The sequence below is a fragment of the Symphalangus syndactylus genome, chromosome 3, assembly GCF_028878055.3.
Source record: "Symphalangus syndactylus isolate Jambi chromosome 3, NHGRI_mSymSyn1-v2.1_pri, whole genome shotgun sequence".
NCBI lineage: Eukaryota > Metazoa > Chordata > Mammalia > Primates > Hylobatidae > Symphalangus > Symphalangus syndactylus.
The window spans coordinates 14,911,010-14,938,653 of NC_072425.2; the positions used below are offsets into that span (position 1 = coordinate 14,911,010).

At 54.8% G+C, this 27,644-nt stretch overlaps 1 protein-coding gene across 17 annotated transcripts in view; it reads right to left on the reverse strand.

Annotated features, from left to right (window-relative positions):
• Nucleotides 1-1,372: 1,372 nt before the first annotated feature.
• Nucleotides 1,373-27,644, reverse strand: part of USP20 (ubiquitin specific peptidase 20) — a 45,209-nt gene continuing 18,937 nt past the window's right edge. For 8 of the 17 annotated variants that reach the window (XM_055270714.2, XM_063635783.1, XM_063635781.1 and 5 more), the window contains 23 exons: nucleotides 27,402-27,455; nucleotides 25,651-25,713; nucleotides 25,165-25,296; nucleotides 22,149-22,245; nucleotides 21,572-21,641; nucleotides 19,878-19,991; nucleotides 17,806-17,884; nucleotides 14,755-15,199; nucleotides 14,208-14,348; nucleotides 13,783-13,898; nucleotides 13,364-13,536; nucleotides 12,673-12,767; nucleotides 9,726-9,759; nucleotides 9,497-9,542; nucleotides 8,487-8,667; nucleotides 8,288-8,414; nucleotides 7,462-7,631; nucleotides 7,300-7,381; nucleotides 6,744-6,852; nucleotides 4,700-4,802; nucleotides 3,564-3,635; nucleotides 2,918-3,094; nucleotides 1,373-2,740 (listed from right to left, as the gene is read on the reverse strand). In XM_055270714.2, the coding sequence (XP_055126689.1) occupies nucleotides 2,934-3,094; nucleotides 3,564-3,635; nucleotides 4,700-4,802; nucleotides 6,744-6,852; nucleotides 7,300-7,381; nucleotides 7,462-7,631; nucleotides 8,288-8,414; nucleotides 8,487-8,667; nucleotides 9,497-9,542; nucleotides 9,726-9,759; nucleotides 12,673-12,767; nucleotides 13,364-13,536; nucleotides 13,783-13,898; nucleotides 14,208-14,348; nucleotides 14,755-15,199; nucleotides 17,806-17,884; nucleotides 19,878-19,991; nucleotides 21,572-21,641; nucleotides 22,149-22,245; nucleotides 25,165-25,296; nucleotides 25,651-25,713; nucleotides 27,402-27,455 (2,664 nt within the window). In that variant the 3' untranslated portion in view covers nucleotides 1,373-2,740; nucleotides 2,918-2,933. Of the gene's footprint in view, nucleotides 2,741-2,917; nucleotides 3,224-3,563; nucleotides 3,636-4,252; nucleotides 4,361-4,699; nucleotides 4,803-6,743; nucleotides 6,853-7,299; nucleotides 7,382-7,461; nucleotides 7,632-8,287; nucleotides 8,415-8,486; nucleotides 8,668-9,496; nucleotides 9,543-9,725; nucleotides 9,760-12,672; nucleotides 12,768-13,363; nucleotides 13,537-13,782; nucleotides 13,899-14,207; nucleotides 14,349-14,754; nucleotides 15,200-17,805; nucleotides 17,885-19,877; nucleotides 19,992-21,571; nucleotides 21,642-22,148; nucleotides 22,246-25,164; nucleotides 25,297-25,650; nucleotides 25,714-27,401; nucleotides 27,456-27,644 lie in introns of those variants that run through there. The other 9 variants (XM_063635779.1, XM_055270711.2, XM_055270712.2 and 6 more) reach the window with 3 other exon arrangements.

The window sequence follows — 27,644 nt, forward strand, 5'->3', positions numbered from 1 at the left end:
GTACACTCGTATCTGATAGTGGTAGGGAAGCAGAAGCCTAGGGGAGCCAGGGTGACATCATTTTGAGTTCAGCTCCACCTAAAATTAGCAAGGGAGGCCGGGCCCGGTGGTTCACACCTGTAATCCCAGCACTTTGGAAGGCTGAGGTGGGCAGATAGCTTGAGGTCAGGAGTTCGAGACCAGCCTGGCTAACATGGTGAAACTTTGTCTCTCCTAAAAATACAAAACTTAGCCGGGTGTGGTGACACACGCTTGTAATCACAGCTACTTGGGAGGCTGAGGCAGGAGAATCGCTTGAACCTGGGAGGCGGAGGTTGCTGTGAGCTGAGATCGCACCGCTGCACTCCAGCCTGAGCAACATAGCGAGACTCCATCTCAAAAAAACAAAAAATTAGGCACAGTCCAGGCCAGTCACAACCTTGGTCTAAGATGTTTACGTCTGAGGAAGCAGCTACATAACGCCCGCGAGGACAAACTCCTAGGATGGCAGAAGGTTCAGATGCCACACAACAGTGTATGCTTGAAGATGACCACAGTGAGGCTTCGATGTGCTTATGCACTAAGATGCCAAGGATGGCTTTCTTTAAATCAACAGAGCAATCCACTATGTCAGGCTGTCAGCCCGTCAGCCCACCTGACAGACACAGTGTAGCTTTTCTATAGCTAAGACCCCTACATAAGAGGAGTTTAAAACAGTGACGGGCATCCCTCCGCTCGCTTTCTGAGGACGCTCTATTCTATACCTGAGCAGCTTTCAGTGAACTCTCCTCAGTGAACTCTCCTCAGTGAACTCTGCAACTCACCTTGAGTTTCTTCCTGCGTGAGATCCAAGAACCGTCTCTGGGGTCTGGATCGGAACCCCTTTTTCCTGCAACAATGGGATTTCACAAATAAATGTTGATAAGTTATATATATAAAAATCTCAAGTTCTTCTCTCCCCCAAAATGAGACTCAACAAAACACTCAGACTACTGAACACTAGTATCACTGAACGCCCAGGGCCAGTGTGCAAAGGGGAGGTAATCCCCTGCTCACGGCCACTCTGTGGCCGCCTGTCTGGTTGGCTGGAGGGGGACCAGCCTGTGGGATGTGCTGGCCTCAATCACTGGCCACATCTGGCCCTACTTCTCTGAGACTGGGGCTGATTCCAGGAAAGGAGACAGCGATAGGCCTTTAAAGCGGCTGGGTCCCCACTTCCGCTCGCCTCCACAGCCTCCAGGTGGTCTCTGGTTTCAGAAAGCCACATGGAAAGCTCCCTCCTGGGCCTGGTGATCTGCAACGTGAGCCCCAGGGCTTGGCGGGCTGTCCCCATGGCGGAGAGCCTCACCTTCCCTCCAGTAATAGAACTGCAGTGAAGGAAGAGACGACAGTGTGGCCGTGGGAATGTTTATTCTGTGTTTATTCTGACATTCTGGACACAAACTAGACAGCACAGACGCGGGGCCCGATCCCAGCCTGCACAGCAGCCTCGCTGCGTCGCAACAGTGCAGCATGCAGCCTCTGGCTGCAGCAGCGGCTTTCAGAAGGCTGGAGCCAATGCCAGGGAACCCCAGGCTCAGCAGGGAGGGAGCAGGATCTGGGACAGAAGATCCGAAAAGTGAGGCCTCAGGGCCTCTGCAGGACTCAACTGCTGGAATTTCCACCACCATCTGCTTCTACAAAGACTGACGACCGCAGTAGTGTGGGGGGTCTGGTCCCAGAACCCATTCCCCACCCGTGCCCCGTATGCTTTGACCCTGACGATGGCCGCACCTCACCCTGGCGGTTTCTCCAGGGGCTTTGGTGCCTTGCTGTGCTCAGTGGGTCCCTCCACTCAGCATCCAGAGGCCGCTTACCAGGATCCGCCTGAGCGCTGCCCCCTGCACAGCCCCCACACGCCCCCAGGCGGGCTCTGCACTGCTGCTGCTGGGAGGAAGGGAAAGTCTGTCTTCTTTAGCATCAGCCCAGGAAGCTGCCTTTGCAGCAAATGGCCAAGCTGTGAGGTATCCCTGATTCATCATCTGGTTCCCTGGTGGGGGACTCAGCAAATTTCCCATGAAGATGAACTGCTGAACTTCGAGGCAAATTACAGCCAATCCAGGGGGCAGGCTCAGCAGGACGTGGTGTGGGGGACCAGCTGCCTCCAGAAACATCCCCCACTGGTGGAAATCCAGCCTCCTCCTGGCGTTCCCGTCAGCAATGAGTCCAGAGTCTTCAGTCTGCAGAAGAAGTGCTGAGAGCAGCCCGGGACTTCAGAGCCTTCCTGGTGATGCCCAGGAGATGCAGAGGTTCGGCAGGACCACCAGGGACAACCTGTGAGCTCCTCACTGGCTGGGGCTGCTGGCTGCGCTCACCGGCCCTGAGCAGCTCCCTCCAAGTCTTCCGGGGTCCAGGCCAATCGCACAGTGGAGACACCGTGAAGCAGCAGCTACTCCCTGACTCTGGCCCAGGCCACAGCCTCTGTCTGATGGGGGTGGCATCGGGCTCCAGGGACAAAGCTGGGCCGAGCTAGCAAGAGGACAGTTGTGGGGGACACAACGATGACAGTGACTGGCAGGGGCGCTGCCAGGACAAAGACCCAAATTAACGTCACAGAGTCTTGGTCGTTTAAACAAGCCTGAAGTGCATATATTTTCTAGTTGCAGCATTACTCACTGCGAACCAAACCAACTTTTCTGCCTCTTTACACGGCGGGGTTCTGCAGCAGCCCGGCCTCTCTTCTGGGCACAAACACGCCTTCCGCGGGGTGGGGCACATGGGGCTGTGGGGACACGGGCACTCAGCAGTGGGGCCGGGCCATGTTCAGGGCCCTCCCACAGCCTCCAGGAAGGTGCTTTCAGGGACCTGCTCTTTGGATGTTCAAAAGGACACATGAGGGTCTCTGGAGAGTGAGGAGAAGACCCAGAGTGCCATGGAAGGACCAGCCGGGGCGACTTACAGACTAGCCCAGCAAATCACACGGCCCGGGTCTCGGCTTCAATCTTCTGCTCCCCGTGCAGGCTCTCTGGGCCCAGCGGCTGAGCCACGCTCTGGCGGATGGCGATCTCGGGGCCGCCTCCATACAGGCTGTTCAGGTAGGTCCAGGTCTCCTCCGAAATCTGCCCATAGTCAGCTCCTGCCGGGCACGAGAGGCACCCCTAGGCTCACCTTTGCCACCTCAAGGAAGCCACCGGCCTGGGCAGTGGGGGCTCCGCAGGGCCAGGCCCCGAAGCAGGAAGACGGCAACCAGGGCTTCTATGCAAAGCTGTCAGATGGAAACCAGAATTTCCCAGAGGAACGTCCGTCCCGCTAAGGGCACCGGGTAACACATCTCTGGCTGTGTCCCTTGTTCCTGGGGGTGGGGCTGACATAAACAGCAGGGTGGGCAAGGCCAGCAGCAGGCAGAGGGGTGGGACCTGGAGGACACAAGCAGAGACCAAGCCCCTTGGGCCATCTCTCAGCCGCCTGGGCCTGGACTCGGGTGGACGTCTCAGCCTGACTCTAAGACAGGTGGTAAGGGGGCTCCTGGAAGGACGGGACTGGGCAGCAGCCTGGCAGCCAGGAAGGGCAGAGAGGAGCCTGGCTGACCCGGGGGGGGAACTCACCCTGCTTCAGCTGGACGTGGCCGCTTCCTTTGACCTGTGCAATCCTGCTGTTGTCAATGGGCCCGGGGGGCTCTGGAACAGACACAGCAGGCTCGGGTTCAGCCCCTGCCATACCCTCCACCCTCCATAACAGCAGAGCCATCCCAAGTGGGGCCTCCCCAGGCCTGGTGGTCAGCATGAAGTCTCTAATGAATGAGGCGCCTAAGCCACCCAATGCTCCTTTGTGGCAGTCTGAGGACCCAGCAGAGGGAATTTCCAGGACGCACAAGATCATCTCAGACTCTGTGCTGGCCGCAGGAGCTGCGGTGGGTGGCCCATGCCCTCATCTCTGCTGGCAGCTGCCGCTCACCACACCCCTTCCCCTCTGCCCAGCTATCTCATTTAGCCTCAGCAACCACAGGACAAGACAGAGGTTTACAGAGACAGAGCCAAGGCCTGGGCAGGTGAAGTAACCACTCAGGTCACAGCTGGTAGAAGGCAAGGCCAGTGTCCAGGCCAGGGCGAGGGCTCCGGAGCTACGTTCTCAACCACAGCCATGCTGAAGGCCTCAGCCACCACCAGAGAGGCCTCACAGTGGCCCTGGCACCTTCCCCGACCAGCGGGATGGCAATGAGGCCTCCCTTCCCAAGCACAGGTGGGTGCTCATGCACACAAAGGGTCCCATGAGCAGAACCATGGGCTCTACCCACCCTGCCGGGGCCTGGAGCCACAGGCAACCCATGGCTTGGTTCTGCTGTTCTTCACTGGGGACTTGGGGGACCCCAGGAGCTTCCTTGTGATGGGGCCTGTCTCCACCTCTGTAAATCCAAGGAGTCAGATGACAAATCTGTCATTTCGGGCAACACACTCCCCTGAGGAAAGGGCCTTGCAGGAGGGCAGAGCAGCTTGCTGGGCATGACAGAGAGTGGAGAAGGGGAGGAGGCGCAGAGCAGGAGCAGCTTCCTGCCTCTGGTTGGGGACAGTGATCCCCACTGGGGACTGGCAGAGCCCGAAGCTCTCTGTTCACCCTGGATGGGTGGCATCTGGGGGCAGGCACGGGGCCTGCAGGATCCCCTGTGTGCCAGCCCTCCCCTGCCAGCATCCCATCTCCCAGGAGGCCCCCAAGGCAGGTAAGTGCCAGGTCCCCCTCAGCTCACCGTTGTCCTTCCCCTTGACAAACGCCTCCCACTCCCGGAACCACTGCATGCTGATGCAGTAGATGACGCCCGGCGACTCCTCGGCCTGGAAGGCCTTGTTCAGCTGGGCAGGCAGGCAGGGATGGGAGGAGACAGAGGGCAGGTCAGCCTCCATTTACCTTCAGCAAGGATTTCCCAAATGCCCCCGCCCCAGTCCCTCACCCAAGAGTCTTACAAAAACACCAGATACTCAAGGTGAAAACACCAGATACTCAGAACCCCCAGACAAGCTCAAACAAAATGAACACACTCATCGCTCAGAGACGGTGGTAACATTTTGTAGGTCTCTTCAATAACTGTTTGACCCAACTGAGACCACAAGGGAGATGCTACTTTTTGAGAGGGAGTCTCACTCTGTGCCCAGGTGGGAGTGCAGCGGCGCAATCATGGCTCACTGCAGCCTTGACCTCCTGGGCTCAAGTGATCCTCCCACCTCAGCCTCCTGAGTAGGTTGGACCACAGGTGCATAACACTATGCCCAGCCCTGACAGTCTCTTTTTTGTTTTTGTTCTGAGACAGGGTCTCACTCTATTGCCCAGGCTAGGGTGCAGTGGCATGATTACGGCTCACTGCAGCCTCAACCTCCCAGGCTTAGGTGATCCTCCCAACTCACTCAGCCCTCCAGGTAGCAGGGACTACAGGTACTCATCACCATGCCTGGCTAATTTTTGTATTGTCTGTAGAGATGGGGTTTCGTCGTGTTGGCCAGGTTGGTCTTGAACTCCTGGGCTCAAGTGATCCACCTGCCTCGGCCTCCCAAAGTGCTGGGATCACAGGCATGAACCACCATGCCCAGGCAGCAGAATCATTTCCTAATGGCCACAAAGCACGGGTGTCCCTCAGTGTCTCTCACCAGGCCCTCCCTGTGAGTGGAGCATGTCCTAACCCTGTTAGAAGTAGCATGGCACTAAAAATACAAAAAAATTAGCCGGGCGTGGTGGCGGGCACCTGTAGTCCCAGCTACTCGGAGAGGCTGAGGCAGGAGAATGGCGTGAACCCGGGAGGCGGAGCTTGCAGTGAGCCGAGATTGCGCCACTGCACTCCAGCCTGGGTGACAGAGCGAGACTCCGTCTCAAAAAAAAAAAAAAAAAAAAAAAAAAGAAGTAGCGTGGCAGGGAGGGAGTGTGCCAGGAGCCTCGCCTGCACTCAACTCCCTCACAGAAGTCCCTCTTCTAAACACAGTCACACTTGAGTCCTGGTTTGCACCTTGGTTTTCACTTCCTGCTTTATCTTGGGCAGTTTGTAGAGCCCAGTGGTTCTCACCCAGGGCAGGGAGGGTACTCTGCACCCCAGGGGACCCTTGGCAATGTATGGAGGTCATTTTGGTTGTCACTAGCACTAGTGGGTAGAGGCCAAGGATGCTGCTAAACATCCTACAATGCATAGGACGGCCCCACAATAAAGAATGATTCAGCCAAAAATAACACGGCCAAGGCTGAGAATCGGATCCATCTACTGGTTCTTTAAGCTCAACAGCACCCGGGCGATGAGGCTTCACTTACTCAAGCCAACCCTCCCACCAGGAAAAGCCCTCCTAGACACCTGGCCATCTCTAGTCCCCCACAGAAGACTTTCTTTTCTTTCTTTTTTTTTTTTTTTTTTTTTGAGTCGGAGTCTCACTCTGTTGCCCAGGCTGGAGCGCAGTGGCACAATCTCAGCTCACTGAAACCTCCGCCTCCCAGGTTCAAGCGATTATCCTGCCTCAGCCTCCCGAGTAGCTGGGATTACAGGCACCTGCCACCACGCCCAGAAAATTTTTGTATTTTCAGTAGAGATAGGGTTTCGCCATGTTGGCCAGGCTGGTTTCAAACTCCTGACCTCAAGTAATCTGTTCACCTCAGCCTCCCAAAGTGCTGGGATTACAGGTGTGAGCCACCATGCCCAGCCTCAAAAGACTCCTTTCAAACTTGCTCAGGGACTACACAGGACTCTTTTGTCCCCAAGTCCCCAACTGCCCCAGGCAGAGGCTGGCAGAGCCGCCCCCGCACCGCCTCGCCGCACGCACCTTGATGAAGGTGTCGATCTCGATCCTCCTGCGCTTGGCCAGCGCCTCGATCTCCACCTGGCAGATGGAGCACACGTACAGGTGGTTCACGGCAGGGCCACCCCCAAATCTGTGCCCAGGGTGGGAGAGAGAGAGACGGCCTGAGCGGGGGACCAGTGAAGGGAGAGTGATCACTGCCTTCCACTTCCCCCTCAAGCCATCAGTGCCCTCTCAGCGCTGTCGCAGGCCTGCGTGCACCTCTGTGTGAGCACCATGGAGCCTGCAACGCAGCAGCGCGCCCACAGCCCGCGGGAGGCCCTGCTTCAAGGCTGAGGGGCAGATGGGCCAACACATTCAGCCAGTTTCCTGTCCCTTGCCACTGGAAGGATCCAAGTGGATTCCCACAAACGACACGTGTCATTCTCCACGAGACAAGTGAAGGCGGCTCTGTGCTGCCTGCGTGGAGGCCAGCGTGTGGTGTGGGGTCCTGGGGGCATTCCTTCCCTGCCCTCCCCTCTTTTCTTGCCCAGCTGGGCCCTGGACAGGATGGAGACAAGTTGGCCTTGCGGGCTCTCACCTGTTGTACAGGTGCTCCCAGACGTTCTGCGGCAGGATGACCACCAGGTCGTCGATGTAGTGGTATTTGTGGGGCGGGATGCCTGGGAAGAAGGTATAGGGAGTGAAGCTGTGGCTTGGCCCACCTGCCCACCCTGCTCTCCCACCACAGGGGGCGCCTCACCTCCGTGGGAGCAGAGGAAGGTCTGGTTGGTGATGGGGCCCGGCTCTGCGAAGGTGTTGAACTTGTTGAGCCACTCGCGGGACACATAGAACCGCAGCAGGCTGGGCTCCCTCATGGCAGCCAGGGACACCACCTGCTGCCGCTCCCGCACGGCCTCCTCGCTGCTCTTCCTGCGGGGTGAGGAGGGGGTGAGAAGCTGTGCCTGACGGCTGCCACCTCCAGACACATGCAGATCCCCCATCCCAGTGCACTTCGGGCTACCGGCCCTGTCCACCACCTTCTGGGTCCCTCAGGGGTCCTGGACATGTGAGCAGCCCCCTGTGCTGCTGGCCAGGGCCCTGGAGAAGGCTCCAAGCTGCCTTCCTGGGTTCCCCACGGCAGCCAGAGAGCTTTTTTTTCCTTTTTTTTTTTGAGACGGAGTCTTGCTTTGTTGCCTAGGCTGTAGTGCAGTGGCACGATCTTGGCTCACCGCAACCTCCGCCTCCCGAGTTCACGCCATTCTCCTGCCTCAGCCTCCTGAGTAGGTGGGACTATAGGCGCCCGCCACCATGCCCGGCTAATTTTTTGTATTTTTAGTAGAGATGGGGTTTCACCATGTTAGCCAGGATGGTCTCGATCTCCTGACCTTGTGATACACCTGCCTCGGCCTCCCAAAGTGCTGGGATTACAGGCGTGAGCCACCGTGCCCGGCCTCTTTCTTAACAATCCAAGTCCTTACTTCCCTGGTTCAATCCAGGCGCTTTCCCCTACACACACCCAGAAGGCCCATGGGTCCCAGGGGATGGAGATGGTGAGGTTCCTCCACCAGGCCCAGCCCAGTGCCCACCTGTAGAAGAGTACGTAGCCCTCGGCATTCTGCACCACCGTCTCGTGGACTTCTGTGACGTACTGGTCATCAAACTCGTACCACTGCCCATTGATCACGTTCTGGCAGTAGGCGATGTAGTGCCCACCTGTGGCAGCAGAGAAGACGGGTCACAGGGATCCTAGCGGATGGGGATGGCAGGGGAGGGGACATGACTCACTGCCTGCTGTGCCGTGGTGGCAGATGACCGAGAGGAGGTCGTAGGTGGTGATCTGGGATGTGCACTCCTTGGCAAGGAAGGGGCGCAGGTCAAGCCCCTCGAGGGGGAAGGAGACGTGGCTATTGATCTTGAATGAGTACATCACCTCATGCCGAAAGCGCTTTAGGTGAATGCACAGGATCTGCGGGGACAGAGAGAGTGCCAGTCATCTAGAAGAAATGACACGGACCCTCGCAGCCTTGCCCACGGGCCCAGGACAGCTGATGGGATCATGCAAGCTGACTCCATTGGAATAAATCCAAGAGTTCCACGTGGGGGCCAGACTGGGCTCACTCTAAGTCACACAGATCACTCCCAGCTCCACTGCTGAGAACCGGACCCTGAGAGCTGCACTGAGCCATCAAGTTTACCAGTTCTGTCGGCATTGCCTTTGAGAAGCCACAAAGCCTCCCCGAGCCACCACAGCCCCATCCTGGGCCCCCTCTGCCGGGGCCCTCTCCTCTTTGCTCCAGCCACACGTGCCTTCCTTGGTGCGGACAAGCCTGCTCCTGCACTGGGGTTTTGTCTGTTCCTTCTGTGCCTTCCATCCATGACGCTGACACCAGCCTACACCCTCCAGGCCTCACTCAGACGTTATTCCTCAGAAAGGCCCCTGGCAACAGCCCCAGCTGGGCCAGCTCTCCTCCCGCCACTCTGCAGCCGGCAGGAGCCATAGCTGTCTCACTGGGGGTGGTACCTCAGTGTCCCACACACCTGCCTCCCATTGGGCCCTCACACAACATGTCAGACAACAAATGTGCTGAGGCTACCAAGAGAGGGCACCAAGTCACAGTCGGAAAAATGTGCCCCCTGCTAACCCTTCCCACAAGTTTCTCAGCCAAAGCTATGCAGTCTCCATGGCCCCTGCAGCACAGAAGTGCCCGAGCAGTGGAGCAGGGTCAGCCCCCGCCTGGTGTGTGCTGGTGTGTACCCCGAGATAGCTGAGGAGGCTGCCGAGGCCGCCGGCTCACCTCGGGCAACCGCAGGACTTTGCAGTACTTCACTCCGTTCCGCAGCCTGGGGAGGAAGCACGAGCCAGCATTAGTGTCCAGCATCAGGGGCAGGGACCAGGGGAGCAGCCCTCCACCCGGCTCCCTTCCGGGAAGGCAGGATTGTGGGGGGCTCTCTGCGGGAACCCAAGGGGAATATGTAGGGCACAGACACGGCAGTTAGGGAAAAGGCGAGGGAAGGCTCACTTACTTCTTACACCGCTCACAGCTGTACATGTTGTCACCTAGGGCAGTAAAACAAAGGGTCAGAGGTTAGCAAGGATGGAAAATGAGGGAGCAAAAAAAAGTGACTATGATGATTTCTGCTTAAGAAATAAGACCTGGCCGGGCACGGTGGCTCATGCCTGTAATCCTAGCACTTTGGGAGGCCGAGGCAGGCGGATCCCCTGAGGTCAGGAGTTCGAGGCCAGCCTGGCCAACATGGCGAAACCCCATCTCTACTAAAAATACAAAAATTAGCTGGACGTGGTGGTGCGCACCTGTAATCCCAGCTACTCGGAGGCTGAGGCGGGAGAATCGCTCGAACCTGGGGGGCTGGGGGCAGAGGTTGCAGTGAGCCAAGATCATGCCACTGCACTCCAGCCTGGGCGACAGAGTGAAACTCCATCTCAAAAAAAAAAGAAGAAGAAGAAGAAAAAGAAATAAAACCTGAGAGGTACTGGAGGGAGGGAAGGCCCTGGCTGGGCCCCACAGACAGAATCCATACAAGGGAGAAATGGATATATTTGACCCCAGAAATACTTCAACATCTATAAGACACCACCAAAAGCAAAATTAAAAGGCAAAAGGCAGAACGGAGGTGGGGGGGAAGTGCAACATTAATTACAGAAAATGTGTTTGAAACAATTTTTTTGAGACAGGGTGTTGCTATGTTGCCCAGGCTGGTCCCGAACTCCTAGGCTCAGGGGACCCTCAGCCTTCGGAGTAGCTGGGATCATAGGTACACGCCACCATGACCGGCTTAAAATCTTAATGTATAGTTTCTCCCTCCATGCACACTGTGAAAATTAAGTCAAAATGGGATCAAAGACCCCAATATAGGACCTAAAACTATAAAACTTTTAGGAGAAAAGTAGGAAAAAAGCTTCATGACATTGGATCTGGCAATGATTTCTGAAACACAACACCAAAGGTGCAGACAACCAAAGCAAAAGACACAAACCACAGAATGAAACGCACCCTACAGGATGGGAGGACAGGGTTATAAGTCACGTATCTGGACATATAAAGAACTCCTCTAACTAACGAGGCCGGCGCCGTGGCTCACGCCTGTAATCCCAGCACTTTGGGAGGCCAAGGCAGCAAATCCAGTTGAGGTCAGGAGTTCGAGACCAGCCTGGCCAACATGGCAAAACCCCATCTCTACAAAAAATACAAAAATTAGCCAGGTGTGGTGGCGCATACCTATAATCCCAGCTACTCAGGAGGCTGAGAGGCAGGACTGCTTGCACCCAGGAGGCGGAGGCTGCAGTGAGCCAAGGTCGTGCCATTGCACTCCAGCCTGGGTGACAGAGTGAGACTCTGTCTCAAGACAAAAAAGAATCCCTATAACAAGCAACAAAAACAAAACAGGCAAAGGACTCACATAGATGTTTTTCCAAAGACTTACAAATGGTCAACAAGCACATGATAAGACACTTAACATCACTACCATTAGGAAATGCAAATCAAAACCACAATGAGGCTGGGTGCGGTGGCTCGCGCCTATAATCCCAGCACTTTGGGAGACTAAGGCGGGCGGATCACCTGAGGTCCGGAGTTCAAGACCAGCCTGGCCAACATGGTGAAACCCCATTCTACTACAAATACAAAAATTAGCCGGGCGTGGTGGCACGTGCCTGTAATCCCAGCTACTCGGGAGGCTGAGGCAGGAGAATCACTTAAACCCAGGAGGTGGAGGTTGCAGTAAGCCAAGATCATGCCATTGCACTCCAGCCTGGGCATCAAGAGTGAGACTCCATCTCAAAAACAAAACAAAAAAACCCACAATGAGATACCACCTCATACCCATGAGGTTGACTCCCATCAAAAAAGTAAACGAGTGTGGGCGAGGATGTGGAGAAATTGGAACTCTTGTGCGTCACTGGTGGGAATGTGAAATGGGGTGGCCACTGTGAAACCCAGTACAGTGGCTCCTCGAGAAATTAAAAGTAGGCATAGACCCAAAGGGATGAAAGAAGAGAGGTGTGCACACCCATGGTCAGAGCAGCATTCCTCACAATAGCTAACAGGGAAGCGGCCCGAGTGTCCACTGATGGATGAACGAATAAGCAGAAGAGCCCCAGCCATCCACACAATGGAACAATAAATAACCAGCTACAAAAGGCAGGGCATTCTGACACACACTGCAACACGGATGAACCCTAAGGACGTTATGCTCAGTAAAAGCTGTCAGTCACAAAATGGCAAGTACTGTATAATTCCACTTATATGAGGCCCTTAGAGTAGTCACATTCACAGACTTGAATGTGGAGGTTGCCAGGGGCTGGGAGGTGGGAGTAGGGAGCTATTTCACAAATATTGAGTTTCAGGTTTGCAAGATGGAAAAGTTCTGGAGATGAATGGGGAGGATGGCTGTGAGACCATGTGCGTGTATTTAACACTACTCAACTGTGCACTTTCTGTTAAAAATAACATTTAAAATGGTTATGGTGGTAAATTTTACATTTTGTGTATTTTACCACAATTGAAAATTGGAAAGAAAAAAAAAGAGAGAGAGAGTTTTCCCAAAGGTTTAGATGCCAAATAGCCAACAGAGAAAAAGAGCAAGAACAGGAATGGGCAATGTTTAAATAAATACAAAAAGCCAGTATATTTAACAAAAAATGTAGAAACTCATCAGTAATCAAGGAAATGAAAAATTAACACACAGTATCATTTTTGCCCACCAAATTGGTAAAAATAAAAATAAGTAAACACCCAAGAGCTTCAAGATGGTGGGGATGGGACAGCACGTGGCCCTGGCCCAGCGTGGCCAGCAGTGGGGGTGGGAATCTGATGGAATCAACTTTAGAAGCCAAGTCTAGCCTGGCCGTGCATCCCACAAGTCCTGGGCTGCATGCTGGCCTGCTGGGGTCTGCACACCTCCGTCCCCACAACCCTCCACCTCCCCGACCCTTGCCAGCCAGGCCCCTCACCCTTTAACTCATCAGCGGCAAAGAAGGCAGCAAGGCAGTCTTCCAGCGTGACGACAGGCCCCCAAAACCAGCTGGGGGTACAGGATACCACAAACCTACAGACAGAAAAGGAGTGCCAGGTGCTGCCAGGGCCTGGGCGAGAACAGGAGCTGAAGGACTCTGGCTGAGGTCTGTCAGGCCTGAGCCGCAGAAGGACCCTGAAGGCCCAGAGAGGTAGCCAGGCACGGCGGGTCGGGGCAGAGGCCTGGAGCCAGACACCTCCGTGTCCTGGGCTGAGTAACATCACCTCTCCGAAAGCCTGGCCTCCTTCATCTGTGTTGTGGCCATGATCATGCTACCCCCGCCCTGGGACCGTGCAGGTCTCTGGCCTCAGGCAGGCAAGGCAGCCCTGGGAAAGCTGCTGCCCTTCCCGCCAACCAGGCCTGTGTCCTGCTGCTGCCCTCCCTTCAACCTACCACGTGGTCACCTCCCTGCTGTCCATCGCCCTCCAGCTCCAAGGGACCATCCAATCCTGGCCACTTCAAAGTAGCCAAGAAATTCCCTGCTTATTAAGCCAACTCCTCTGCAGGCTTCGGCCCCCAGCTCCTCCCTGGTTCCCCAAATGCATGGACTTCACTGTGTAGCGTCTCCCGCCCAGGAAAATCAGGACAGGCCCAGCCCGTGTCGCCCTGTAGTGGCAAGGTGGGCGCACCGTCGGATGTACTCCACAATGAAGGCCAGCCAGCCCTGGGCAGCATAGCTGTCCCCACAGGCGCCTGGCTTGGCGGGTACATTCTGGTAGATGGCTGAGTGGAGCTTGGCCAGGTCCTCCTTGCCAGGAATGGGCAGCGATAGGTCCTGGAACGTCTCCACTGTGGTGGATACCTGTGGGGTTGAAGGTCAGTCTGTTGCCCATCCTCTGGCAATGTCTGCACCCCAAACCCCAACCAGCAGGTGAGGGGCAGAGGGCCTGCTCCCCAGGCCATAGACACGGGATCCATGCAGGCAGGGCCCTCCCCTGGAGAAAAGCAGGGAGCACCCGTGGAGAGCCCACCCTGCACCCAGTCAGGGCAAGAGCTGCTGAAGCTGCTGGCAGCCTGGCCCAGCTCCCCCCATCCCTGGGGCACCGACCCGGTCACAGGTGAGACACTGCACGAGGCTGAGGATGGAGCCATCAAAGATGTCTGAGATGACGCTGCGGTAGCGCTGCTCCTTCCGCCTCCGGCTGCCGGCACTCAATACCTGGGCTGGGGACACAGCACGGGACTAGCCCAGCCTCCAGCTGCCTGGCCGGGGCGAGGTGCAGGCCCTGGGCCTTCCTTTGACAGGATATGGAGTGACATCTGTGAGTCACATGACTGGGTAAGCAATTCACCATCTCATACCTCTGTGTCATCCTCTGCAAAACGTGGCTCCCACACTGGTGTCTCAGGGGTCTACCTGAGAGGAGCCCATAGCCCAGCCCTCTGCCACACGGGGCCACGAGAAAGGCAGCCACGGGCGCAATCTGCACTCCCAGCCTCAAGCTGACCCACCCTCCCCTGTGCCCCCCAAACCTTTCTTGAGCACGTATGACGGTGCCATCCTCATGGGGCTTGCACGAGGGGGGCTGCTAGACAGCTTGGCATGGCCCTCATGGTGGTGGACGGGGCTGCAGGGGCGAGAGGAGCTGCGTAGGTGGGCATCATTGTCCGGCTCTGGGGGCAGAGAGGGTACCATGCTGGGCCACAGCAGCTAGGCCAGCTCCATGAGTGGGCAGGAAGATGACTTGCCAGCCCCTCCTAAAGGGATGAAGGCCTGACCCCAATGTGTCTCCTCTGTCACGTGTCCACTCCTGGCCCCAGCACACAGGCCGGAGCAGAGCTGTCCAATCCACGTCCGGCTGAAGCCTCAGGGCTCTGGGAGAGGGCTCTGAATTGGGCTCCAGCGTTATGAGCTAGGGGACCCTGGGCACATCACTGACCTCCCGGAGGCTGACTTCCCCACTGTCATTCGGGTCTAGTGAAGAACCCGTACCCCGGCTACCGCAGGTCGGCGCTCAGCACCCAGTAGGTACTGGGCCATAGGCTGAGGTTCCTCCCGCAGTCCCCGGCCAGCTGATACCTGGCGTCCGGCAGGGGCTGGAGGACCGTGGTGATGGGGGCTGGGCCTCCGCGGGCTGTTCGTCAAGGGCAGCCATGGTGGTGTCCACATCAGCGTCCTCGTCCACTTGCTCCGAGTTTGTGCGCTGCTGGCCCCAGGAGAACTTGCGGTCCTTCATCCGCTCCTTCTCAGAGATGGCTCGGCCCGCCTCATCCGGGATCAGCAGCTCCGTCTCGGCCTGCGAGCTGCCCCCGCCACACCCCTGCCCATCACCCTCACCCCGGTCACTGCTCGAGTCACAGGACAAGAACTCGTCTTCTGATGGGCTCCGGTCACCCTCTCGTTTCTCATCCGTGTCACTCGAATCTGAGTCCCGAGCCTCTGTCAGCGCCACCGTGGCCACCACCGGCTCCTTGAGCTCCTCATGCAGCTGGTCCATCAGGCAGCGAAGGAACTCTTGAGTGTCCTAGAACCAGGGGCTGCATCAACAGGGCTCTCCTGGAGGCAGGAGGAACCAGCCTCCAGCGCCCTGTGGCTGATGAGAGCTCCAGCCTCCATCTAGGAGGGCCTCATGGGCACCCCCTGCAGAAGAGCTGCTCACCCCCAAGCGGCCTCCCAGGGCAGTCTGTCCTAACTCCATTCTTCCGAGGATAACAGTGAGGACTGGAGAGGCTAAAGGACTCCTACTAGGACACACAGCTATAAAGTGTCAGAGCCAGGTATGCACCTGGGTCCACGCAACTCCCCGGCTCCGGCTCTGAATCTCCTGCCTCTGCTGCAAGCTCAGCACGGGAGGGATACAGAGGCAGTACCACACTGAGCCCGAGCCACCTTTCTCCCTACAGAAGAGACCAGTGGAGGTGGGCAGGGAGGTGGTGGAAGGATGAGGGAGTGTGATGCCAAAAGAGGGCTCACCTGAGTCCTGCCCCAAGCCATGCTACCCACAGGCCAGGCCGCCTGCATGCTCCACCCTTCCTCTGGCTCCCCCTGCTCTCTCAGTCCCTGTGCCAGCCCCCACATACCCTCACTGCCTGCTCTCACCTTCCCACAGACCTGGGCATGACTCAGTCTAAGCTGCCCCTGCAGGCTGCCTGGGTCTCAAATCCCAGCAATGACTATTTTGTCCTGACCACTCTGTGACTGCGCCACCAGCACAGCAGGAAGCCAAGGCAGCAGGGGCTCGGGCAGAGGTGCCCAGTAAGCCCCACTGAGATCTGTGTGCTTACACAGGAGGTGCACTGGAAGGTCAGAACGTGCTGGTGGCAGCAGACCCCAGCAGCTGGGGGGTGCTCGGGTGGTGCTGGGCATTGGAGAAGGACTTGGGTTCTGAGCCCAAATCAGCCCCAGCAGTCCCTGACCTGGATACTAGAAGTAGCCCTCAGCCCAGGCTCTGATCCCCAGGAGGCAGGGGTCACGTAGCAGCCAGAGCCAGCCTCATGTCACACATCTGGGAAGAGGATCCCGGCTCTCTCCGCTCATGCGCAGGGAAGGGAGGGCTCGGGAGGGACTCCCCAAGGCAAAGTGTCAGACTCCAAGATCAGAGGAATGAACCACTAGGTTACGTTGCATCAGGGAGGGGACACGTGTCCTGTGGCAGGCATGATCAAAGGCCGTTTCAAGAAGAGGCTTTCAATCCGCCATCTACTTCTCTTTCTGGTTCTTCCTTTCAACAAAAGTACTATGTGTTCCTTGCCAAAATCTCAATCCATGCAGAAGCACGAAAGCGTCTTTTGGCCCTTAAGAGGCACCTGCAGCTGCGTCTACAATTCAGCCTCAGAAGTGTCCCCGCGTTATATCCTAGAACCAGAGAAAGGGATGCTTCTGCCGGAGTCCAGATGGAGTCCTGCAGCGCGCATGGCCCTCCGTAATGGCATCCTGACCCAGAGCTGAAAGCCGGCAGGGCGCCTTGCACAGTCAGGGTGGTGCTGTGCTGAGGGATGGGCTCAGGTAGGCCTGAATGCCATCTCTGCCAGGATGTGCTGTGTGACCTGGGTGAGGGGTGGAACCTCTCTGAGCCTCAGCTCTTTACCTGTAACGTGGGGGTGACAACAGTGCCCACTTCATGAGAGTTCTATGAGGACTAAGTTGTGACCACTTAAATGGTGCACAGTGAATTTTAGTCATTGTGGATGTTATCACTCCCCAAAAAGAGGTGTCCAGGCAGTGCTGAGCTTCTCAAGCAGGAGCCAAAGGCCCGGCAGCCTTCATCCTGGGACGGGACAGCAGGCAGGGGGTAAAGGAGGGTGGAAGGTCTCCCCACATGACTGCCACTCTGTCCATGGCACTCATTCAGGCAGCACAAGAGGCGACCCAGCCAGGTCCAGCTCTGCCTGCAGGCCTGGCACAAAAGCCCAGGCCGTGGACCATCTGGGGCAGGAGGCTGGAGGGCAGGAGCCATCAGCCCGGGGCTGACGTATACGCATGGCTGCACTCTTTGTCTTGGTCTCATTATTTTATAAAATAGAAAAATGTGGTTGGCTTCAAAGGGGTTCTCTAGATTTAAAAAAAATTCTTAAACTTTTTACTTTAATAAAAGTGAAATTTTGCCTGTGGTTTGGGGAAGTGAAACCCTGTGCCATTTTGGGGGCCCTGCAGCAAGGTTGCCCAGGTTCAAATCTCCCCTCCGCCAGGTGCAGTGGCTCATGCCTATAATCACAGCACTTTGGGAGCCTGAGGTGGGACGACTGCACGAGCCCGGGAGGTCGGGGGTGCAGTAAGCCATGACTGCACCACTGCACTCCAGCCTGGATGACAGAGTGAGACCCTATACCCACCCTCCCCCGCAAAAAAAAGAATTCCCCTCCACCATTTACTAGCTGTGTGGCCTGTGCAAGTGGCTCGGCCCCCGAACCTCAGTCTGCCCATCTGTGGAGTGGGGTTAAATGTCAGCAGGTTGCTGGAAGGCGCCACTGTCCTCACACGTGTGAAAGGCTTAGGAGTGAGAGCCTGGTCCGTGAGACCTGCCAACCAGTGCTCAGCTGCCATTGCGATTTTCCACTCTGGTTTTGGCGTCAAAGTCAGGCCTGGTGGGTCATGGCCTTGGGTGTCCCCTGGGCAGCTCAGATGGCTTACCTGCTGGGCATAGCCTCGGAACATTGGGTTGACCAACTTGATCCCATGAGACAGACTGGTGGGGACCACGTAGCTTGGCCTGTAGGAAGCCCAAACCCATTAGTCCAGGTAGCCTGCCTTGAGCTGCTCATTCCCGGGAGAAGCAGGCAGCCAGCTGGTCAGGCTGGAGCAGTGAGGCGTTTCCTGACATTTGGGGAGGGGCCTACTCAGCCAGGAGCCCCAAGAGGCTCACACATCTCTACAGACAAGAAGAAAATGTCAAGTCATAGCTGCCTCAATTAAGCAAAGAGCTCAAATAAAATAGCATCATTTCCTGCTGGTGCACAACAAACTCGCCTAAACATGATTTGTTTTCATTCTGAAACACTTACTGTGGTTTTCTCATTTCAAAAGTAAGACATGTTCATTATCGACAAATCTAAAATTTCAGAAAAGTACAAGAGAAAAACATCACCACTAATGGCACCAGATACTTACCATCAGATTTCTGGTTCTGTGAAACTACAGATGCACATACAAAAATACATACAGATATACATTTAAACTTGGCTTCTACACAAGTGGAATTATATTGTACCATGCTGGTTTTTTTTTTTTTTTTTTTTTTGGGACAGAGTCTTGCTCTGTTTCCCAGGCTAGATTGCAGTGGCATGATCTTGGCTCGCTGCAACCTCTGCCTCCCGGGTTCAAGTGATTCTCCTGTCTCAGCCTCCCAAAGTGCTGGGAATACAGGTGCGTGCCACCATGCCCAGCTAATTTTTGTATTTTTAGTAGAGACGGGGTTTCACCACATTGGCCAGGCTGTTCTCAAACTCCTGACCTTGCGATCCGCCCGCCTCGGCCTCCCAAAGTGCTGGGATTACAGGAGTGAGCCACTGCGCCGGACTTCTTTTTTTTTTTTGAGACAGGGTCTCACTCTGTCGCCCAGGCTGAAGTGCAATGGCATGATCAAGCCTCACTGCAGCCTGCCCTCAACCTCCTGGGCTCAAGCAATCCTCCCACCTCAGCCTCCTGAGTAGCTGGGACCACAAGTGCACACACCACGCTCAGCTAATTTTGTAGTTTTTGTAGAGGCGGGGTCTTGCTATGTTGTCCAAGCTGGTCTCAAACTCCTAGGCTCAAATGATTCTCCTGCCTCGGCTTCCCAAAGTGCTGGATTTACAGGTGTCAGTGACTGCATCTGGCCCCACACTGGTTTTTAATCTGCCTCTACACATAATATATATTTCTCCCATGCTGCTTTGTTTTGTTTTTTTTTTTTTTTTTTGAGACGGAGTCTCGCTTTGTCACCAGGCTGGAGTGCAGTGGTGCAATCTCGGCTCACTGCCACCTCCGCCTCCCAGGTTCAAGTGATTCTCCTGCCTCAGCCTCCCGAGTAGCTGGGACTACAGGTACATGCCACCACGCCCAGCTAATTTTTGTATTTTTATTAGACACGGGGTTTCACCATGTTGGCCACAACAGTCTCGATCTCTTGACCTCGTGATCCGCCTGACTCAGCCTCTCAAAGTGCTAGGATTACAGGCGTGAGCCACTGCGCCTGGCCCTACGCTGGTTTTTCATCTGCTTCTACACATAATACATATTTCTATGTGCTCATTTTAAATTATTCCCAACTTTGACTTTTCCTGGAGAAACAGATCTAATAACAGACTCTGGTCTTTAAATTCATTTCACACCGTGCCAGAAGCTCCATCCAGTCTGTGCCCCCCTGCCCCACACCTCCTCCTACACACACAGTTCTGGCTGAGGCCGGGTCACCTTGTCTCTTGGCAAAGACATCTACCAGTGGCTGCTGGGTAGGGTCAACAGTAGGTCAAATTCTAGCTCACCTTTTGCAGGTTCTATGACCTTGAGCAAGATACTTAAAGCGCTCTGCACCTCAGTTTCCCTATTTGTAAAACAGGACTGGATGCAATTTCCACCCCGCAGGCTTGCTACAAGCATTACCCGGGACAAAGTGAGGCAAGTCCTCGCTGGGGGCTGAATCCACAGGAAGTGCTCAATCATGGGTGCTGACAGGAAACCCCAGTTCCCACACACCGCCCGAGGCTAGGGATGCAGCTGCTCACCGTTTCTTGTGCCAGACCTCAGAGACCAGCTTCTGGTAGCTCTTGCACAGGGCTGGCTTCTTGTCTGTGCGCACCAGGCCGCCACACTCCAAGAAGAACTGAGTCAGCGGCGGGCTGGGTGCAGGGGAGAGAGAGCCAGGTCAGGAGAGCAAACGAGGCACAAAGCAGTTTAGAAAGGGCTGCGTAGCGGGAAGCCCTGAGTGCTTGCACAGGGAGCACAGTGGCCCTGGACCCAGAAACTCCTGAAGGTGACTAGAAGGCTCCTATCAGTTATGAGAAAATTGTATCCTCCAAAATTCATCTGTGAAGTCCTAAGCCCCAGTACCTGAGAGTGTGACCATATCTAGAGACAGGGCATTTTTATTTTATTTTATCTCATCTTATCTATCTTATCTTATTACTATTTTGAAACAGAGTCTCACTCTGTTGCCCAGGCTGGAGTGTATTGATGCAATCTTGGTTCATTGCAACCTCTGCCTCCCGGGTTCAAGTGCTTCTCCTGCCTTAGCCTCCAGAGTAGCTGGGATTACAGGCGCATGCCACAATGCCTGGCTAACTTTTTTGTATTTTTAGTAGAGACGGGGTTTCGCCATGTTGGCCAGGCTGGTCTTGAACTCCTGACCTCAGGCAATCCACTTGCCTTGACCTCCCAAAGTGCTGGGATTATAGGCGTAAGCCACGGTGCCCAGCCAAGACAGGGCCTTTAAAGAGGTTATTAAAGTTAAAACGGACAGGGTGCGGTCAATTTTTTTTTTTTTTGAGACGGAGTCTCGCTCTGTCACCCAGGCTGGAGTGCAATGGCATGATCTCAGCTCACTGCAACCTCCGCCTCCCGGGTTCAAGCGATTCTCCTGCCTCAGCCTCCCCAGTAGCTGGGACTACATGTGCATGCCACCACGTCCAGCTAGTTTTTTGTATTTTTAGTAGAGACAGGGTTTCACCATGTTAGCCAGAATGGTCTCTATCTCCTGACCTCGTGATCCACCTGCCTCGGCCTCCCAAAGTGCTGGGATTACAGGCGTGGGCCACTGTGCCCAGCCTGGGTGTGGTCAGTCATTAACAATAATTGACCTGCATCCTGCCACCTGAGGATACTAGGAACATTTTGGGACGTAGCCTTCCGGACTTTTCTACGCATTTCTACCCATTCCCTCTCTCCTTCCCCCCATACATATACTGCATCTCTAATCTCCACTGGGTAGAAGAAGCATGTCAGACACAGGAGACATCCTTGGCCTTATGGAGCTTACAGCCTATCCTTAACGGAAAATCGCATTTCTCCCATAAAACGGTATTGTACCATGCAATGCTTTATAACCTCCTTTTTCCCCCACTCACCAGATTCTGAACCCCTTCTTGTTTCAATGCATGTTGTCTTGTGCCATTTTTCCTGCACTTGCTGCAAGGGCTATGAGAATTTATACTCCCTTGCAGATGGGCCTTTAAATCATTTCCAATAAACAACAGAGCGCTGAGCCTCCTTGCATGTACAACTTCCCCAGCATCTCCGGTTATCTCCTCAGGATACATTTCGACTGGGGGGATTGCTGGGTCAAAGGGCATGCATGCTTTTAGGGATTTTGCTGTGCATCCTATACGTGTGTTTGTGGGCAACAGGCTGGAGGCTGCTACCGCTGCTGTTTCCGGGGCTTTGCCAGGACAGCTGTCAGCCTTTGGACAAAGTGTCAACCTACCAATTGGACAGGGCCTGCAGGGCGGCATTCATGTAGCAGGAGTTCCCAAGGTTCTTCATGCCCGTGAGGCCTGGGAAATAATCACAGCAGGGAGGAGCAGGTGAGCGCCTTGCCCCACTGAGGAGACCTTGCAAGTCACATTTGGCACAAACTGTGGCTCTCAACTGCCCAGGACCCAAGAAGAGGACATGGTGGAAGCGTTCCACCCCAGGAATCTTCCCAGTAAATTAATGTGGTTCCTGCTCACAACAGCTGCAGTTACCTGAGTTTTTAAACAGATGAACTCCTTTGCCCCTCCGCCCAGTCAGGCCCACTGTCCAGACCATAAAGCAGATGGGTCGGCCTGCCCAGGGTCACCCAGCTGGGAGAGGGAACAAGACAGCCAGCTCTCCAGAATCTTAGCTAGGCCAGCCAACTTCCGGAGGGAAGCCACCATGCTAAACAGCTTATCCGTCACCCCATCCTTCCTTGCCCATATAGCAGGTGCAAATACAGACCAAGACTCTGGCAGTTTCCAGCCTCCAGATGAGGGCCCCCAGCCCAGCCCATCAGCTTCCCCTGCTGTGGGGGCCATTACCTCGAGGTTTCAGGTCATCGTCCTCTGACTCAGACTCTCCTTCATCAGCCACAGCAATAGGAACAGCTTTCAGAGGGTGGGAGGGTGGCGGGGAGTCCTGTGTTAAAGACCCAAAGTGAGGAAAACAGTGAACAGAGGGGCTGGGGTCAGAGGCCCAGGTGTCTCCCAAGGACTGGAAGTCCAGCCCCACTGCCCGGAAGGCCCTACTGGGCTGAGCCAGTACAGCTGAGCAGAAGGCACTGTGAAAAGAGATAGGATTGGTGGCCTTGCCCTGGGAACTCCTTGATTTGTGTGTGTCTGTGTTTTTTTTGAGATGGGGTCTTGCTTTGTCACCCAGACTGGAGTGCAGTGGCACAATCAGAGCTCACTGCTGACTCCAACTTCTGGGCTCAAGGGATCCTCCCACCTCACCCTTCTCAGTAGTTGAGACTACAGGTGCATGCCACAGCACCCAGCTAACCTTTTTATATTGCCCAGGCTGGTCTCAAACTACTGGGCTCCAGCGATCCTTCCAAAGTGTTAGGATAACATAAGCCACCATGCCCAGCTGTTGATTTGCATTTTTTATTGGCAATAAAAAAATATTTTACTTATAATAAATTTGGGGAAAAACAAACATAAACATGCAACCCCATTTTCCTGAGAACTACTATTAATAGTCTGTATGTATATTATGTAGACTTTTTTTTTGAGATGGAGTCTCACTCTGTCGCCCAGGCTGGAGTGGCAGTGGCACAATCTCGGCTCACTGCAAGCTCCGCCTCACGGGTTCACGCCATTCTCCTGCCTCAGCCTCCCAAGTAGCTGGACTACAGGTGCCCGCCACCACGCCCAGCTAATTTTTTGTATTTTTAGTAGAGATGGGGTTTCACAGTGTTAGCCAGGATGGTCTCGATCTCCTGACCTCATGATCCTCCTGCCTCAGCCTCCCAAAGTGCTGGGATTACAGGTGTGAGCCACCTCGCCCGGACTTTTTTTTTTTTTTTTTTCTTTTTTTTTTTTTTTTTTTTTGAGACAGAGTCTCGCTCTGTCGCCCGGGCTGGAGTGCAGTGGCGCAATCTCGGCTCACTGCAAGCTCCGCCTCCCGGGTTCACGCCATTCTCCTGCCTCAGCCTCCGAGTAGCTGGGACTACAGGCGCCCGCCACCGCGCCCGGCTAATTTTTTGTATTTTTTAGTAGAGACGGGGTTTCACCGTGGTCTCGATCTCCTGACCTCGTGATCCGCCCGCCTCGGCCTCCCAAAGTGCTGGGATTACAAGCGTGAGCCACCGCGCCCGGCCTTTTTTTTTTCTTTTAGAGACGGAGTCTCACTCTGTTGCCCAGGCTGGAGTACAATGGTGCAATCTTGGCTCACTGCAAGCTCCACCTCTCAGGTTCATGCCATTCTCCTGCCTCAGCCTCCCGACTAGCTGGGACTACAGGTACTTGCTACTACGCCTGACTAATTTTTTGTATTTTTAGTAAAGACAGGGTTTCACCGTGTTAGCCAGGATGGTCTCAATCTCCTGACCTCGTGATCCACCCGCCTCGGCCTCCCAAAGTGCTGGGATTACAGGCGTGAGCCACCGCGCCTGGGCTATGTAGACTTTTTTTTAAGAGATAAGAGTCTTGCTCTGTCGTCCAGGCTGGAGTGCAGTAGCACAACTATAGCTCACTGCAACCTTGAACTCCTGGGCTCAAGTGATCCTCCCACCTCAGCCTCCCAAGTAGCTGGGATTACAAGCATGCGCCACCATGCCTAGCTAATTTTATTTTTTGTAGAGACAGGGTCTCACTCTGTTGCCCAGGCTGGTCTCAAACTCCTGGGCTCAAGCGATCCTCCTGCCTTGGCCCAGCAAAGGGCTGGGATTACAGGCATTAGACACGGTGCCCAGCCTATATTATATAGACTTTTAACTGTTAATACACATGCACAACAAAAACAAGATATTGCATATACTGTTTTATAGCCTTTTCTATAAAAATTCAAAAACATCTACCAAGTTCACAAATGCATTCAATAAGCACTTATTGAGCCCTATCATGTGACTGTTTAAACAGAAGGAGAGGCCAGGTGCGGTGGCCCCTGCCTGTAATCCCAGCACTTTGGGAGGCCAAGGCAGGCAGATCATTTGAGGTTAGGAGTTCAAGACCAGCCTGGTCAACATGGCGAAACCCTGACTCTACTAAAAATACGAAAATTAGCCAGGCGTGGTGGTGGGCGCCTGTAATCCCAGCTAGTCAGGAGGTTGAGGCAGGACAATCAGTTGAACCCAGGAGGCAGAGGCTGCAGTGAGCTGAGACTGCACCACTGCATTCCAGCCTGAGCAACAGAGCGAGACTCGGTCTCAAAAAATTAAATTAAAATAAAATAAAATAAATGGAGGAGACAACCATGCAGATGCTGCACACATGTCCTGGCTTCTCCTCTAGCAGGCAGCTCTGCCATCCAGGATTACTGACCATTCCCTGAGGACAGGCCTGGGGCTGGGCCCTCCAAGTCATGGGCTTGCTGACCCACCATCTCTAAGGTTGCACAGCACACTGTTGATCATAGGACCATTCTCTGGTTGACGTTACCCAGGTGGTTTCTGGGCATTTCCCATAGAGAAGTGTGCTGTAGCAACTACCTGTAATTCCCTTAGGAATGGTTTCAGATTTGGGATAGCCAGAGGCCATCTGTGACCTTGTTAACCCTCTCCGTAAGGCCTGGAAGGGTCTACACTCACCTCATGGCTCTGGGCCCACCCCAACCCCTGCACTCCACATAGCCACCCCATGGTCTCTGAGCTCCTCAAGGCAGGCCCTACTCTCAGTCACCTCTGCACCCTCATGGTCTCACACAAGCCTTGGCACAGAGTTGGGCTCAGTGAGCATGTGCTGATGTGAGCTCCTCAAAGTCACCTGAAAACATACTGACCCAGGAACAGACACCTCTGGGACCTACTGACCCATGCTCCATGGATTCTGAGGTCACACTGCCTCATACCCAACACAGTGTCGCCAACAACCAAACAGAGCCCACCACACAGGTTACCTGTTCAGAGAACTTGGAGGAGGAGCCTGGCAGAGGGGCTGCCAGCCGCTGCTCCAGGAACACCTCCTTCTCACAGGCGTAACACCACAGTCGGAACGTGGTCAGGTTCACGGTCAAGTTGTGCTTTTTTGCCTGGAGGGTGATATCCAAAACAAGGTCCAGGGTACTCTGGCCTAACAAGTGCCCCAACCTGTAATGGCTGCTCTGTTCCCCAGCCTCTCAGTAAGAGGCCCTGTCAGGACAGAGGCCGGAAGCTCAAATTTTGCTTACCCACCCCCGGTCAGGACCCTGAGGGCTGCTGCTTATCAAATGGTGCAGGTGCAAAATGTTTTTACCTGCATTCTCTCTTGCTTCTTTGCAGAAGCCATGCTAGGATGACACCATTTATTGCCCCAGCCATTTAGGCCCAGAGCAGGAAGGTGGAGCTGGGGTTTGAACCCCAGGCCATCTAACTGCAGGGCCCATACTCTTAGCCACCACACTCACCTGTGCATGAATGGTGCTGTGGTCAGCGAAGGATTCTCCGCAGCCAACATAGGGGCAGGCAACCTGGGAAGAGAGGGGAGGAGAGTGGACTGGAGCTTGCCAAAAGGATGGTGTCAACACAGTGTCTCTGGTTCCATCCCAAAGTCAGTGCCCCCACCTCTCCTGAACAGGGACCACAAGGGACTGAGGCTCTGCCATCTCAAAGGAACATGGGTCTGTAGGTCTGTACGCCTGAAGTTCTGTTGGGCAGTGATGGACAGTAAACACTGTCCCTGCTCTCTGAGTGAGATGAGCAGTATGCCCAGGGCTGCTACTCTCCAGCAAGAAGCCCAGGCGGGGTCCCAGCTGGGGCCTGGCAGCTCGGGACCAAGACCCTCTCCCTCCACAAAAACCCCATGTGAAGTGGGGTCAGTTATTGGGACCTATGTTTTTGGTGGGGATCCTAGGCCTCACAGCCATTTTCTAATGGGGGATGATGAATGGGGACCAGGTGTTTGAAACAAGGAGCACAGGTAGTGGGAACCCAGTACCGACCCAGTGCCCCAGAGCAGGGCCTGCATGCCCCTGATGACACTGCCTTTGCCCTCGCACTCTCCTATCCCAAATCTACCCATCCTCCAAGGCCTGCTCAGTGCCTCTACTGTGAGCCTCCACGCCAGCCAGTAGCCAATGCCATACTCCTACAGGAGCGCCTGCTGTCACTGCCACCTGTGATCAGCAGGGCCTTCTGGGAAAACGGTGGAATCATATCATGTGGCCGACTCAGAAAGCACGTGTCATTTTCTGCATCAGGCTCCCACGTCTGTTTGAGGGGACTGTGGCTCCTATGAGGTAGGACCACGTCCTGCACTTGCAACAGCCCAGGAGATAACATCTAGTCCTTCTTGCTGCCCCCTGGATACACAGTGTCTTGCCATTTACTTTGTGCTGAGTGACAGGGCTGAGCAGAAGAGGCCAGAATCCCACTGGGGGCCCCTGCACTTCTGCAAAGACTGACTGGCTGTCTTCACTCGCTGCTGCTGTCTTTGTTGTTTTCACTCGTGGGTTTTTTTTTAAAGAAATTTTAAGTAACAGTCATTTTTAGTATGACTATAAAAATACATACGTGGTAACATTTTTTAAATACTACAGAGAAAAAAAAGAAAATTACCCATAATTCTACCACTCAGGGGAAACTGTCATGTTTTCATACATCTACTCTTACTCTTTTTAGTAACCAGTAATCATCCAAACCCTTCCAGCTTTTCCCGGACACTGCCTCCTGGCCAGTCACAGGCATCTGTCTTGTCCAGTTCTACCCTAACCCCATGAGGCGGGGACAGTTGTCAGTTGTCAGTGTAGCAGCCCCTTTCTTAGAGATGGGTAATGAAGGTTCAGGGAAAAAATGAGACTGGCACAGGGAGAGACGCTGCTGAGCAGCAGTGCTAGGCCTCAAAGCCAAGACACCCACATTGACTCACACGTATGCATGCCAAGTTAGAATACTGTCCTATGAAGAAGGGAGCCTTCAGTCCAGAGCCTTCTCCAAACTATTTTTTTCTCCTGTCATTTTTAATTGCTGCCAGAATGGCCAGCCCAGGATTCACTGACTCTGGAGTCCTGTGCCCCTGTGCCCCAGCCCAAGGTTTCTGGCAGTGCCCACTAGGGATGGAAGTTCCCAGCCCAGAGTCTAGCCCACTGCACCAGCCTGTGCAATGCTGATAACAGGTGGAAGCAGCTCTACACCCCTGATGGCCAAAAGGGTCTTTTACCTGGAGACAGGCCCATAGGTTTGGTCCGGTGGCCCCACACGACTGACAGGTTCCCTGTGTGGGTTAAGAGGAGAGAGAAACAGCAGGCGTGAGGAGCCCGTTGCGGGGCTGAGCACTGGGGCTGCTCCTGCCTGGAGGGCCCCACCTGGCTGACATGCACTCAGAAGGTCTCAGCTTCAAGCCCTGGCCCCAGAAAGGTCTTCACCAAACGACCTGTCCAAATTAGGCTCCCAGGGAAGCACT